Genomic DNA, 15,466 nt, shown 5'->3' with positions numbered 1-15,466 from the left:
GATACCTTGATTTTAAGATATCCGACATCCAGAGCTGTAAGATAATAAATTCATATTGTTTTAAGTCACTAAGGTTTGTGGTCATTTGTTACAATTGAGCAATAGGAAAGGGATACAGGTATACGCCTCCTCCTGGAATGCTGGGTTAAAATAAAACACTTTAATTATAATTTCTATCCTGACTCTCCCTATGTTGCCATTTCCCTCATGTAATGTACTGATGGAATGACCACAGGCATTTTGGGGAGCTGGATACAAGGAAGTTGCATGGGAATATAGATTTCGTGGAATGTATTTATATGATTTGCAATCTTGTTTGCATATAGTTAACTTGTTGCTAGCCATTGAGGGTAGAAAAGACTTCCAGTAGTACTCCTGCCCATTGTGCAAACTCCCTTGACCATCATGACACGAAAGTGCAGGGCCAGAAGACATACTGAACACGAACACTCCCTTTGGTTTCCAGCACTAGAAGTATGTTGGTGGAGGAGGGGAAACAGGCTTGAAATGTATGGAGTTAGAGGTTTTTCCAAATTTGGCAACAATCCTAAAATTTTATAAGGCATACCAGTGAAAAATTTTAAAGCTGAAATGAATGTTTCTGAACTATCAGTAATAGAAATTATGCTAAAGATTGGATTATTTTCTATTACCTTCATTGAAAATGATATTATAAGATACATGTCATGTGAAGGCTGTCAAAGAGCATGAAGCCAAAGCATAGGGAGAGAAAGAGCATAATAGATGTGTGTTATTTTGTTATTTTCCTGGCCTTGATGATGTTTACATCATTTGCGAGCTTTTCAAAATCGTATTTTATTAACTTCAAATTGTAATTTAAAATTCATAATTTCTTTTTCTATCTTGAGTAAGCATTTCACTTTTGTAATTAATTACATATTCCTAATTTTTGTATTACTTATTGAAAGGGCGTATCCCGAGTTTACAAATTCAGATCCTACTTCTGGCTGTACCTTTCAAATTTACCCAGAAATCAACTCCTTACACCACCTCCACTGCTAGTACCTCAATCTAGGACACTATTATTTCTTGCCTGTATTATTGCAATCACTTTCTAACTGGGCTCTTTGACTTCACCTTGCCCCACTTTCCACTTATTCTCAACATAGCAGTCAAAGTGATCCCATGTAGTGTAATGTAATGTAATGTAATGTAATGTAATGTAATGTAATGTAATGTAATGATTCATGTGAGACATAATGTAGCATGTACTGTAATATAAAGCAATGTGATGTAATATAATTTAATATATCAGACCACAGGTTCTTCTTGTTCAAAACCTTCCAAAGGGCTTCCATTTTACTCAGAGTAAGATGCAAAATCTTCAAAATTTCTTACAGGATTCTATTTACCCTCCCTTCTCCCCACAACTAATCTATCATTTATTTTTCTAACTTATTCTATTCCATCCATTTTAGTCTTCTTGCTGTTCACATGTAAGTTTTGCTCTCATCTCTGGTGTTTATAATTCCTGTTTCCTTACTGTTTCTACCCAGATATTTGCATGGTTCACTCTCCCATCTACTTTAGGTTTTTACTAAAATGTCACCTGTTGAGTGAAGCTTCCCTAGCTACCCTAACTAGTTGCCCTAACTAGTTACATAAACACACTTACATAAACACACAACTCTATCCATCCCCCTTCCTTTATGTTTCTTCTTGATATTTTTGTTGTCTTTTAGTTTTGGTTTGTTGAACTGGAAATCAAATACGTTTTTTCTATTAATTCAATTTCAGATCATATGTCCAAATATTACCATTTCAGCACATAAGGGAGGAAGAAGTAAAGTTTAGTTTGATTATTTTAAATACAGTCTTTATTATTTTTTGGGTGATTCACAATCCCTATTCACAACTCAAGAATAAACTCTTGGGTTTTCTCCATGATTGCATAATACTTATGTTTCCTTTGTAAAGCCTTAATTATAAATGTATACTCTTACTTAATGTAGTTTACCCCAGTTCAACTAGGGAATATTTCTTTTTTCTTTAATTTCTCTGGTAGCAACTGTTGACAGGGACACCAGGATACTTGACTACATTGAGATATGTGCCATTCTTAGAAAAATCTATTTATGGAAAGGCAAACAGAGCTAATTAATTTCATTCATGTTACCTAATCATGGTATTGCAGTAATGAGAAATGGCAATGAAGGAAAAACTGCTTCCTTTAAAAATAGGCAAAGATGGCTTATTTTATTGCTAGGGAAGGGAAAGTTTGAAAGCATGAAAATGAGTTTCTTTATTTGCATGTTTGACATTGGAGTTTGCTTATTAAAGCCCTAGGTCAACAGATGTGGTATTTACAAAAGTGGAGACCCCAATTTGGTCATCTTATGAAAAAGAGGCTCCACAATTATTTTCAGTCAGAAAATACATTTTAATTGAATGATTCATCAAGGATTCCTTTCAAATTTCAGAGTTAGTGGAAATACAGTTTTATTTACTTATTGATCACAGTGGCAAATTGGGTACTTTAGAGTTTCATAGAGAAACTCATTTGGAAGTTTGTCTCAAAGTGAATTGAAATTGATTTCTTAAAGGATATCTAATTGTAGAATAATTGCTTTTCAGGTAAACTACAGTATTTCCTCCACCTCTATTATTGTTTAGTTTGAATTAAAAATTTCCAATTTATATAGGCATGATTCTGATGATGAGAATTGACTGAACTGTTCACTTTAAAATCAAATGATTCATTCATTCACTCAAAAACATTATCAAGTGCCAGTTGGGGACATGATGCTCAGCTAAGTACAGGGAAAGCTATCTGGAGGAAATGATGCCAAAATGGAGTCCACAAAAGTAAATATTTGTTTTATTTTATATATTATCAATATATTTTTTTACATTTGTTTTATTTTAAATGTGTAAGCTCTTGCCTTTCAGCAGGGGGCCCACTTTTTTTTACTCTACTTTGCAATTCTGAGATTAACAACATTTCTATTTTAACAGGAGGCTCTGTGTCTGGCACTGACAATTGGGTGGACTGGAGAGAGACTGGGAGGCTAGAGGAAGAAGACGGGGCTGCTCCTTCTGTTTAATTCCTGGTCATTTTAGCATCTCAACAGCAACACTTGTCTCTGTGGTGACACTAAGCTTCAGCAACAGCAGTCCTCGGTCTGTAGTTTTCCCACACACCCAGAATCAGGCTTATCAAGGCCCCTTGGAGACACCAGTACCAGCCTCTTTACAGGTCTGAGTCCCATACATTACCTTCTTTCATTTGATTCCTACCCTAGAGGTGCTGTTTCCTATAGTTATCTCCTCTGTGATCCCTCAGTGTCTCCTCTCTGTCCTTTCAGTTTTCCAACACATGAGTAACTGTTCTTTATATTAAATTTCCTTTGTTAAACAATTGATGTAGTTTCCATCCCCTGCCTGGGCTTCGACTGATGCAAAAATTGATGTGCTTCTAATAACTTTTAAAAAATGTTTCATTTCTCAAGTTTCTTTTGATGTATTAATAACCTTTGGCAATGCCTGTGATGTACATCTAAATCAATGTCCTCAGTAATTTTACAAAAGCAGGAGATGGACTAGTTAGTAATTAGGATGTCTCAAATATTTTCCCTAAAAACAGTTATAGGATTGCAAATTGTATTTTATTATTTTGTTCTTTTCTATAAGCTTAATCTGAAAAAATAATTGACAAAACTTGATTAGTAGGTACGGCAAATTATGCTGTAATTACTTGTGAAGGAAATTGCTAGATATGCAAATATAGTGCTTGCCTCAGGTATACATGCATCCTAGCTAATTAAAAATGAGCATAGCTTGGGCAAACTAGGGAGGCGAAGCCAATGGCAGCTATGCTTTTAATAGAATGAGTTTAATTTAACTCAAGTCAACTTAAATTACAAGTTAAATCATTAGCTAAAGTCCTTGATTATTTCAAATTTCTATGAAACACATTTGTATTATTTTTATAGCCCAAATAAATAGTCCATTGTAGGAGCCAAGGGGAGATAGCCCAAAATGTACCACTTTGGCATACTGGTTATTTCGAACTGAAAGTTACTTAAGTGTTAAAAACAGTCTGATGCGGGGCGCCTGGGTGGCACAGCGGTTAAGCGTCTGCCTTCGGCTCAGGGCATGATCCCGGCATTATGGGAGAGCCCCACATCAGGCTCCTCCGCTATGAGCCTGCTTCTTCCTCTCCCACTCCCCCCTGCTTGTGTTCCCTCTCTCGCTGGCTGTCTCTATCTCTGTTGAATAAATAAATTAAAAAAAAAAAAAAAAACAGTCTGATGCCTTTTTGTCTCTAGAAACCAGGAGATAAATCTTCCATGTGAAAGGTACTCTCCCTGTACTGGGAGGTAGAGACAGTCTTATTATCAGAGGCAGAGAACTCAGAGCCAAGAAAGCTGTATAAACAAAGCTTGTATTTTTGCTAATTTACTATTTTGGCCTAACCCAAATTCTGTTTAGAATTCCTTACTAACTGAAGCCCCCATAAGTTTCCTTTGTCTTGCCAATTTTATACAAATGTATTGTCTTTTTGTCTAAAAAGCATTAAAACTGCCTGCCTTGGTCATTTCTCTGGGTCTCAATTTCATTATTGGGACTCCATACACAGTCAATTAAACTTTTTATTTTCTCCTGTTAATCTGTCTGATGTCAAATTAATTCTTAGACCAGCTGGAAGAATCTTGAAGGCTACAGTAAAATCTTTCCACCCCAATATTATACAACTATTGGCATTTCTTTTCAGCGTCTCAATTCTTTATTTGTCTATTTGAAATTTTTATTTAACCCTACAAATAAAGTGATAAAAATCAATAAAAGTAATTCACTTTGAATATTGATATTAGAAATTCTTCCTTACAGTAAACTGTAGCCTTACTAAGCATTCAAAATGGTGATTTGCAGAGTGCAGAATATTTTTTAAGCTTTTCTAAGAAGTTTTATGGGATATCAATCCTCTAATAGAGTTCATGGATGGCTGAATTTATGAAATATTTTTATAAAGACTGCTTGACATACTGTTTCAAATATTAGATAATTAGAATGATACTGCTCATTTCCTGATTAATTCCCTAGACTTTAAATACAATCAATCTTTGCATTATCTTTTAAAACATTAATTTTTTATCACATAAAAAATATATATGTTATGTATATATTTTACTCTTTAAATTTTTTTACTGTAATTTAGGTGTTTGTTTTTAAAAATTCATGTTGTGTTCTTTAATCCAGAATGAGTGGCCCATAATTTAGAAATGTTTCTGTCAGTAACTGGTACATTAAATAGTTCAAAGAGTTGACAATACTCTTAAAATGATCTGACTATCATACCTCAAATTCTGGAAAATTAATACTGGATAATTTTTGATAGAGAGGCAGAAAGACTTTCTTTAAGGAGATGAACTCTTTAAATTACCCCTTATCTGGTTACTTTTCCAAAAAAAGACCTTACAAAATAATTATTAAAATAGCATTTAAAAATCACTTATGATATCATGCTCATATTCATATTTAGTCCAAATTCCAGAGGAAGATACAGAACACATGGATAAAAGGAAACATTTGAGGAAATAAGGACTGATAATTTTCTAAAACTGATGAAAAACATAAACCCACAGGTAAAGAAAGCACACAAGAATAATGTATAAAAATCAAACACATGAGCATAGATTTTTTTTTAAATCCCAGAAAAGATTAAACTGAAGGCAATTTATATAGAAGGTCAGGATCATTGACATATCATGATTATGTTGCATTTCTTTCAGGGATGCAAAAGCAGTTTTACATTAGAAATCCTCTATATAAAAAAAATTAAAAGGCATGGGAGAAGTATGTGCAAGTGACATATCCAGTAAAGGGTTAGTATCCAAAGTATATAAATAACTAATGCAACTCAACACCCAAAAAACAAATAATCCAATTGAAAAATGGGCAGAGGACCTGAATAGACATTTTTCCAAAGAAGACATTCAGATGGTCAAGAGACACATGAAAAGATGCTCAGCATCACTCATCATCAGGGAAATGCAAATGAAAACCACTATGAGCTATCACCTTACACCTGTCAGAATGGCTAAAATCAAAAACACAAAAAACAACAAGTGTTGGTGAGGATGTGGGGAAAAAGGAACCCTCTTACACTGTTGGTGGGAATGCAAACTGGTGCAGCCACTCTGGAAAACAATATGGAGGTTCTTCAAAAGTTAAAAATAGAACTACCCTATGATCCAGCAATCACGCTACTGGATATTTACCCCCAAAACACAAAAACACTAATTCAGGTACATGCACCCCTATATTTATTGCGGCATTATGTACAATAGCCAAATTATGGAAGCAGCCCAAGTGTCCATTGATAGATGAATGGATAAAGAAGATGAAGTATATGCATATGGAATATTATTCAGCCATAAAAACGGATGAAGTCTTGCCATATGCAACAACATGGATGAAGCTGGAGAGTTAATGCTAAGTGAAATAAGCCAATATCATATGATCTCACTCATATGTGGAATTTACGAAACAAAACAAATGAGCAAAGGGAACAAAAAAAGAGATAAACCACGAAACAGACCCTTAACTATAGAGAACAAAGTGATGGTTGCCGGGGGGAGGAGGACAGAGGGGATGGGTGAAATAAATGATGGGCATTAAAGAGCACACTTATCATGATGAGCACTGACTAATGTCTAGAACTGTTGAATCACTGTATTGTACACTTGAAACTAGTAGAATATTATATGTTAACTATACTGGAACTAAAATAAAAAAACTTAATGAAAATAAAATAATACATATTTAATAATCTTTTAAAAATCCTCTAAATAATTTATAGCACTAACAGATGAAAAAGAAAAAATGTTATCATCAGAAAAAATTGTTATAGAGTTTGGCACCTTCTCATGATAAATTTTCTCAGTAATCTAGAAATAGAAAGGTATATTCTGAACTCAATAAAGAGTATCTATGCAAAATTTATGGTAAAAAATATTCTTAATAACAAAACGTTAAATGCATTTGTATTAATATCAGAAATCAGGCAGTAACATTTGCTTCTATTCAACTACTCTCAGATTATTTGAGTACTTACACAGAAATCTCTAACCTATAGACAGATTATTTATATTAATAAGAGGGTTTAGCCAAGTAGCTAAATATAAATTTAAAAAATCAAGTGGATTACTGTATACCTACAATAAAACATTGGGGATTATAACTTTTGAAAATGTACATTTATAACTACAACAAAATGATTAAGTACTTAGAAATAAACTAAAAACGTGTAAAACCTTTTTTGAAGAAAATTATAAAACTTCACTGAAAGATATTAAAATGGACAAATAAATGGAGATACATCATGCATAGATTCAATATCATAAAAATATCAATTCACCATAAATCAATGAAAATTAATTTATATAATCAATGCATGTTTAAATTTTTAACATATAATGTATTATTTGTTTCAGGGGTACAGGTGTGTGATTCACCAGTTTACACAACACACAGCGCTCATTTCAACACATACCCTCCCCAATGTCCATCACCCATCCACCCCACCCCTCCCACCTCCCTACACTGCAGCAACCCTCAGTTTGTTTCCTGAGATTAAGAGTCTCTTATGGTTTGTCTCCCTCTCTGGTTTCATCTTGTTTCATTTTTTTTGCTCTCTTCCCTATGATCCTCTGCCTTAGAATCAATGCATTTCTAATAAAATCTCAAAGACATTATTCCCTAGTTTATCAAGGAACTTGATAAACTAATTCTAAAATTTATACAAAAACTAAATGTCTAGATGCCTAAGTTGTACAGATTTATTCTATCAGATATCAAAAACATTGTTTGTGCTACTTAAGATGATGTGGTTTTGTTACCCAGATCATAAACTAACCAATGAAGAAGGTAACCTATGAATATATGGAAATCATATTTTCTTAAGAGGTCACACTCATTCAGGGGGAAAGGTAGGACTGCTTATAAATGTTGCTTGGAAAACTATCTTTTCAGAAAAAAAAATACATACAATGTAAAATAATTAAGCCCAGATGCAAATACACCTGACTATAAATAATAAAACCTTCAAGCTTTTAGAAGAAAACATATGAAAAGATCTGTTTACTTTGGGGAGGCAAGAACTTCTTAAGTAAGACACAAAATATGCTAGGCATAAAAAAATTATGCATTTTATTACATTATAATTAAGAACCTCAGGTCATCAAGAGACACCAAGAAGAGAGTAAAAAGAAAACTGCAGAGACTGGGCGGAGGTATCTGTAGCACATATAACCAACAGGAGATTAACATCTAGAATATATAATAGATCCCAGCACGTCTACAAGAAAAAGACATTCAATAGATAAATGAGCAGAAATACAAAAACAGGCACTTCACAGAAGAGGAAACACAAACTGCCACCTACATATGGAAAAAGCACCAATCTCATGAGGGATCAGGGATAGGCAGATTCAGATCATAATGCGATGCCACTGTCAGCCATTATACTGGAAAAAATATGAAGTCTGACATTATCAAGTATAGACGAAGACGTGAAGCTTGGGGGCTCTTATACGGTGCTGGTAAATGAGTGCAACTATTTTGAAAAAAACCACACATAATTTTTCAGGTTGGGAATATGTGCACAATTAATGACTGGGAAATTCCACTTCTAAACATATGCCTTAGGAAAATTCTTGCACATGTGCACTTACAGGAATATCGATAGTTGCAATGTCATAAAAAACTGGACAAAGATGATTGTGAAGAAAAACGTAAATAAGTTGTAGTACAGTCACATTTAGAAAGCCTGAGAACAGCAAAGCAAACAGTGTGATATTTAGACATACATACAAATGTAGGGTATGTTAAATGTAATTCAGGATTGTACTCGTCTCTGGGAATGAGGCAGAGCTAGGTAAGAGCCTACAGGTAGCTGTACAGGACTGGTGGTGATACTCCAGTTCACAAAAATATGGCGGGTTCACAGGGATGCATTTTATTATGTTTTGTAACTTAAACCTATACTACATATATTGTCTTATATGTATCACATTTGATATAACAAAACTTCAAGCCTCTCTGATTTTATTATTTTCTCTTAAGTTTGAATTTCAATTCACTACTTATTTTTTTGGGCTATTATTTGACAGTCTTCCTAATTCGGCTGCAGAGAAAGCTTCGAACTCATACTGTTTGTAAAGAATTTATTTGAATTTGATCATCATGCTTTAATATAAAATAGAATGCACGCTATAATTCCAATTTGGTAAACAGAACTATCTCTGTCAAAACACATACAGCATTACGTATTATGTTGCAGTTACAGTGCAATTTCAAATCTCACTTCTCTGACCTCCCTCCACTCGAATAGCAGAAGATCAAGAAATTAGGTCTTTCCTGGGATCCCCCTCCCCAGTTATTCCTTTTAGGAGTGGCTTTGTGGCAGGGAGGGGAGTGGAGACCAGGGAACCTCCCACATAACAGGACATGGTGCTCTAGTGACCACCATTCTGTTTTCTGTGTCACTCACGCTGCAGTCAGCAGATTGCAGGCCTTGCCTGCCTTCCTGCATTATGCTGCCACGCTCTGAACCAAGCACAGACCACTTTGCAGTCTGCTCTTTGCCTCCTCTGGGCTCAGCTCTTTTCTCTTTCTGGTTTGCAAAGAAGCTTTCTTAGAGCAGGGAGGGTCAGAGGGAGAAGCAGACTCCCTGCTGGGTGGGGAGCCCTTTCAGGGATTTGATCCTGGGACTCCAGGATCATGACCTGAGCAGAAGGCAGTCACTTAACCAAATGAGCCACCCAGGAGCCCTTAGAGCTGGCTCTTGAAGCTTCCCATAGCAGAGTTTTTGGGGGCTTTGAGTGACACTTTTCTTATTACCGTGGCCCCTCCTTCAATACAGGGGGAGAGAGGGAAGAGAATGAGAGGCTAGGAGCTGAAAGCTGGGGCTTGGTTAGGGGGTTGGTCATAGGCCCTCACATTGTTTCTGGATCAATCCATCCCATCTTCCTCCAGGCTCTGCTGCTCGGTCTGCTTCCTTTTCCAGTACTCTCACTCATGGTAATTTGCTTTCCGGGCCTTTGTTATTTCCACTACCAGTGCAGGATGAATAGGACTCTTAGTTCTATTGAATAGATCTATATACACCTAAAATGTATACCTATCATAGGGCTCCCGGGCCCCAGGGCAATCACTGAGTCTGTTTTAGTGTCCCTGACCATTCTATGACTTTGGGAAGCTTATGATTTGTCTGCAACAGTTAGAAGGCTGTCTACCGAGAGTATATAGAGGAATTTTAAGAACTGATGTTACCCAACCATACAACCTAATATATCCCATCTCTGACCTGGCCCCAGAAAATACTCACTTGATCTAATTAAAAAGAAAATGATGGTGGCAGGGGAAGAATATACCAAAAGCATTGATAATGGTTATACAAGGGGATGAGATCATGGATGACTTTTACTATAATTTTTACAATTCTTTTAACTTTTTAAATAAAAAAAATGGACATTTGTTAATTTTATATTAACAAAAATAAGCCAGGAAAGAAACAACAATAATAAAAAACCTTTGAGAATTCATTATGTTCTCAGAACTTTTCCCAGTATTTTCCGGGGATTACTGCTGTTAGAAACGTAAAATAATTCTTTCTGTTTAGAATCTTTCATTATGACAAAGGCAGCCTTAAGTAGATCTTTCTACTTCAAACCTAATTTAAAATATTTACATTAAGTCTCAGGCAAGCAAATTTCTGCTCTTTTTATTAGACTTTCACAGTGTAAGGTTTTGTTTCTTTTTTTTTTTGACTTATTATCATCTTCTCTCCATATCTGTCTCTTTAGAATGTCACACAAAATGAATTCTCTGACAGTAATCTCCTAGGTGTCAATACCTAGCTACAGAATGGAACTTATCCCCTTTCCTACACATGACATTGTTTCTAGAGGCCTCTTATCAAAGCAAATTCTCTTATTTTCTCATTAAAAGTTGTTACTTTCAGAGAAACAACAGCTAGTCCCACACATATGACTAATAAAAGCCAGACATCTCATTAAAAGTGAATGACAGAAATGTGAAATTCCATAATTATACTCCGCAACCCTCCTTCCTGCTGCCAATGCCAAGTAACTTAGTATTATCGATAAGTGGTCCAGGGACAAATGAAAAACTTTTTTTTTTTAGAGAGACTTGCTTTGTGACTAGCATGGACTACTGGGAGTTCAAAAATTAAAAAAAAAATGTTTCTCTTCAATGATGATTTCTTAGATACCATAAAGCATAAGTTAAAATAATATGTTTTTTAAGTGTATTTTTACTGTATCTACTTTCAAAAACATATTAATATATCCTATTCATCTTTTTGGTCCAAATATTTATAGATTTGATTTCCAAAGTCATATACCTGACAGAACTGAAATTCATAGATACATATATTGAGTGTTTATTATAGATTCTCTTGCATGGAATATTCCCCAAAAGCCTATGAGACAGATGGCTTTTATACTGTTATTTTATTGAAAAGAACACTGAAGATAGAGAGTGAGTTACAGACCCAAATGTACCCGGCTAGCCAGTGATGGAATTGAGAGTCAAACCTCAGTTGTCTGTATCCACAATCCATGTTCTTTCAACCACTAGACCTAGCTACATCTCTTCATGGAATCCTGGACAGATTGTAACTTCTTAACAATTGACTTTTAAACTCCCAGTATAAAACAGTTTTGCTATGGCTATTTCTTACCCTTATCAATTTACCTACCTACATTATTAGTAACTATCTACTTTAATAAAGGTACATTAGATAATGTACTGAGTCATTTTGCCCCCCATATCTGTACTGAGGCCACCTTGCAAACTGCCCTATAACAAAGTGCATCCAAAACAGGGCAAACTTGGTAGTGTGATGTAGCCAGAGGGAGGCTCTGAAGTTTATTTTGACTGGGCCTCTTCCAGTTCACACATCATGTGGACTCTCAGAGCCTGCGCGTGGGCTATAGGGCCACTATTGGCATTAAGGCTAGTAAGGTACCTTCACAACAGAAACTGGGGTTGGATTTATAAGACTGATGCTGGAGGGGAGACAAGATAGAGACTTATATATCTAACAGCCAATGAGAGCTGAGTGGTAGCAATGCAAGCAGCGGGGAGCTGGCCAGTGCTCACAGGGAGTAGTACCTGAACCCAAAGAACTGACCATGGCTTCAAAACTCCAGATTTAACACAAGGGGCAGGATCAGCTGCAGACATCAGGCCAGAGGCCAGCATGTCTGCCAGCACACTTTCAAAAACCAGCCTGAGACCAGGGAGTCCCTTTTCTTCAGAAAGATGTATAGCCTCCTTTGCACATGCCCAAATTCCATGTAATGAAGAGAGGCAGGGGAAGGTGTGAAGATACATGACAGACAGAATTGGTATGCAAGGGAGATGAACACAACCCAAAGGGATCTTGTAACCTCTTAAATCAGACTACACTTTTAATTGCAGAAGAACAAATGTCAGCTTTTACTTTCAATAAACAGTTGATAGAGGCTGGAATAATGGCCAGATTAGTATGGTCAAAGTCAAACAAGTTAATTTCCTTACACATTCAAGACGAAATGTGGATTATACACTGGCATTTACTGAGAATCCTTTTTTTTCCAGGCCCTGTACATGCATTATCTCATTTAATTCTCACACAAGTCCTGTGAAGGAGGAGCCATTATAATTTCCATTTTAGAGAAATTGAAAAAGAGGCTTAGAGAGGTTAAGTAATTTGCCCAAGGTCACATTGTTAGCAACACGGCTGGGAGAGAATAGTTGACTACTTAATTAAATGTTTTAATTTAAAAGTAGGTAAAATACATTTTAGATGAATTGCATTTTTGAAATTTGAAGACGTTCAAGTGGAGACTTCTGAATTAGAGAGAGTCTGCTTATGAAGGACTATGTGCTTTCTAATTTGCATTTGAGATTTTGGTCTACAGGCAAATTAAAAAAAAAAAACAAAAACACATAAGCTTGAAAGGAGCAGTCAGAATTCTGTCAACTTTGGTGGCAGCAAGATGGTAATATGTGTTCACTAGAAAGAAACTTTCAGTACAATTGGAAATAGAAGGCCTTTAACCCCTCCTCTCCACTAAGCATCCTCAAAGGCAGAAGCCTTCAAGGTATGAACTTTGAGTTAATCAAGTCTTGCTTTAATTCTTGTCCAACAACATAAAGGCTCTTTGAGCTCATTTCCATAAAGTTAACATGGCAACCTGTCAAATAAGGGTTAAATGAGATAACATATGTGACACACTGAACTTGGTGCCTGCTCATAGCTGGTGCTCAAAATTATCCATTTGCATCTGCTTACTTCCTCCTTTTCTCTCTCTCTCTTCTTTTTAGGGAATTTAATACTATCCAGTTCTCTGTGGTTTACTATATAATCAAACAATCACTTTATTTCCCAGGTTTCATTTTGTTTTTATATTTAGAAACGAAAATGTGCACTTGGATAATTTAATACCTGGGATGACAGAGACAAAAGAAAAAATCTCCTGGGGTGTATTTATAAAGTTTTGAGAATGCATTTGCTTACCAGCTCACTGAATTCATTATTGCCTAGGTCAAGTCTTTCCAACTGGGCCAGTTTGTGCATTGACCTATAACAGATGGAGAAAAATACTATTGTGAGGCAGTCCATGACACATTGCTCCAAAAGACATTCCACCCACCCCCTGTCAGATTTACCTGGCTTTATAGTTCCCAGAAATGGGAGTATTTTATAGATAGGAGTAAACTGCAAATATATAACAATATATGCAAACTGCCACCTGCTTACCATATTTCCAAAAGCCAATCTATGGTGGGAATACAGAGCTGGCTGCTTAACATAAATCCGGGAAGTTTGCTAAATATCTAAACCAGTAGGAAGTATAGGGTAGGTCCACAACACTACATTTTTAAGAATCATCACAGATTTGGAAACCAATGGATGAAATCAATTCTGAGCAAAGCATTCTAAAACTCCACAATATGGCTATAATTTCATCATCAATCTTGTCATTTTCTACTTCCCTAAATGAACTTCTGTTATAGACAGACTGTAGAATTCATTGTCTCCTAAAAATATTGGCTGGGCTACAGCTCTGTAAAATGGTAAAACCTTGAGCAAGAGTTGGTGCCAAAGGTAGAGGTACTCTGGCCTGTGAAACATGTAATCAGCACTTAAGGCATTCTCAAATACAGCATACCATGTAAGAAAAGAGCGTTTTTCTGAGTTCCAAGTTTTTATCTTCCCACTAACCAGGCTGCTATCCTTAAGTACTGACTATACAGAAATTCTGGAGGCATCATTGACTCAAATCTTGGAAATTTTAGTTCCTTATCTTTAAAATGGCTATGGTAATTATCTCTTAGCGGTTTTTTGAACATTAAAATGCTACTATAATTCAGACACTGTCAGGCACTCAGAAATGCAAAAATGTGTGTACCCTTTGTTCATTCAGCCACTGTTATATTGAAAGATTCTGCGCCAGGCAATCTCCTGCGGTCTGGGGTATAGCAGTAAATAAAAGGGACAAAAACTCTTGCCCAAAGGGACTTTGCATTGCACTAGCAGGAGAATTACAATAAATAACAATAAATAATTAAATATAAATACTAAAATAATTAAGTATAATAAAATAATATATTAGAAGGTTATAAGTGCTATGGAGAAAACTTCAGCAGAAGAGGTAGATATGAAGAATGGATATAGGGGGATTGCAACTTTTAATAGGGAGATCCAGGCAAGGCCTTAACAAGAAAATAAAATTTGACCCAAGGCTTAAAGGAAATGAAAGAACATGCTAGTACATGGACTTTAGAGCAGGGACATGTTGCTTGTTTAAAGACATCCTAGGAGACCGTGTGGCTAAAGCAGAGTGAGGGATGGGGGGAATACAGAGATGATAATGAGGAGTTAGATAATATGAGGTCTGATAGCTCAATGTTAAGATGTAGGCTTTGATTTTAACTAAGATGGTGGGTCACTAAAAGGTTTCAATCAAAGGTGTGACTGAAGTGACTTATTTTAAAAGGATATCTGTGATTGCAGGCTTGTAAATAGACTGAGAAGGACAAAAGTGGAAGGCAAGAGATCAAACAGTAGGCTAATGGAAGAAGCCAAATGAGAGGTAATGGTAGTCTGGAGCAGGGTGGTGGTAGTGAAGGTTGTGAGAAGTGGTTGGCTTCTGAACATATCTAAGATTAGAGTCAAATGTTTTGTTGCTGAAATATCTGTTGGAATAAGAGAAAGTAGAGTCAAATATAACTGAAAGTATGTTTTGGTCTGAGCTAGTACAGGGTTTTGGGTAGATCAGAGATTTGGTTTTATTTTTTTATTTTTTTAATGATTTTTTATTATATTATGTTAGTCACCATACAGTACATCTCATAAAAGCATCTATGAAAAGCCTACAGCAAATATTATTCTCAATGGGGAAAAGCTGGAAGTCTTTCCCTTAAGATC

At 35.6% G+C, this 15,466-nt stretch overlaps 1 protein-coding gene across 9 annotated transcripts in view; it reads right to left on the bottom strand.

Moving 5' to 3' along the window:
- LRRC7 (leucine rich repeat containing 7) overlaps positions 1–15,466 on the bottom strand; it is a 555,497-nt gene that overhangs the window by 168,200 nt on the left and 371,831 nt on the right. For all 9 annotated transcript variants that reach the window (XM_034653683.1, XM_034653674.1, XM_034653676.1 and 6 more), the window contains one exon: positions 13,553–13,616. In XM_034653683.1, the coding sequence (XP_034509574.1) occupies positions 13,553–13,616 (64 nt within the window). The remainder of the gene's footprint in view (positions 1–13,552; positions 13,617–15,466) is intronic.

Source organism: Ailuropoda melanoleuca, chromosome 2, assembly GCF_002007445.2.
Source record: "Ailuropoda melanoleuca isolate Jingjing chromosome 2, ASM200744v2, whole genome shotgun sequence".
Lineage (NCBI taxonomy): Eukaryota > Metazoa > Chordata > Mammalia > Carnivora > Ursidae > Ailuropoda > Ailuropoda melanoleuca.
This window is presented reverse-complemented; position numbering and strand designations above follow the sequence as displayed.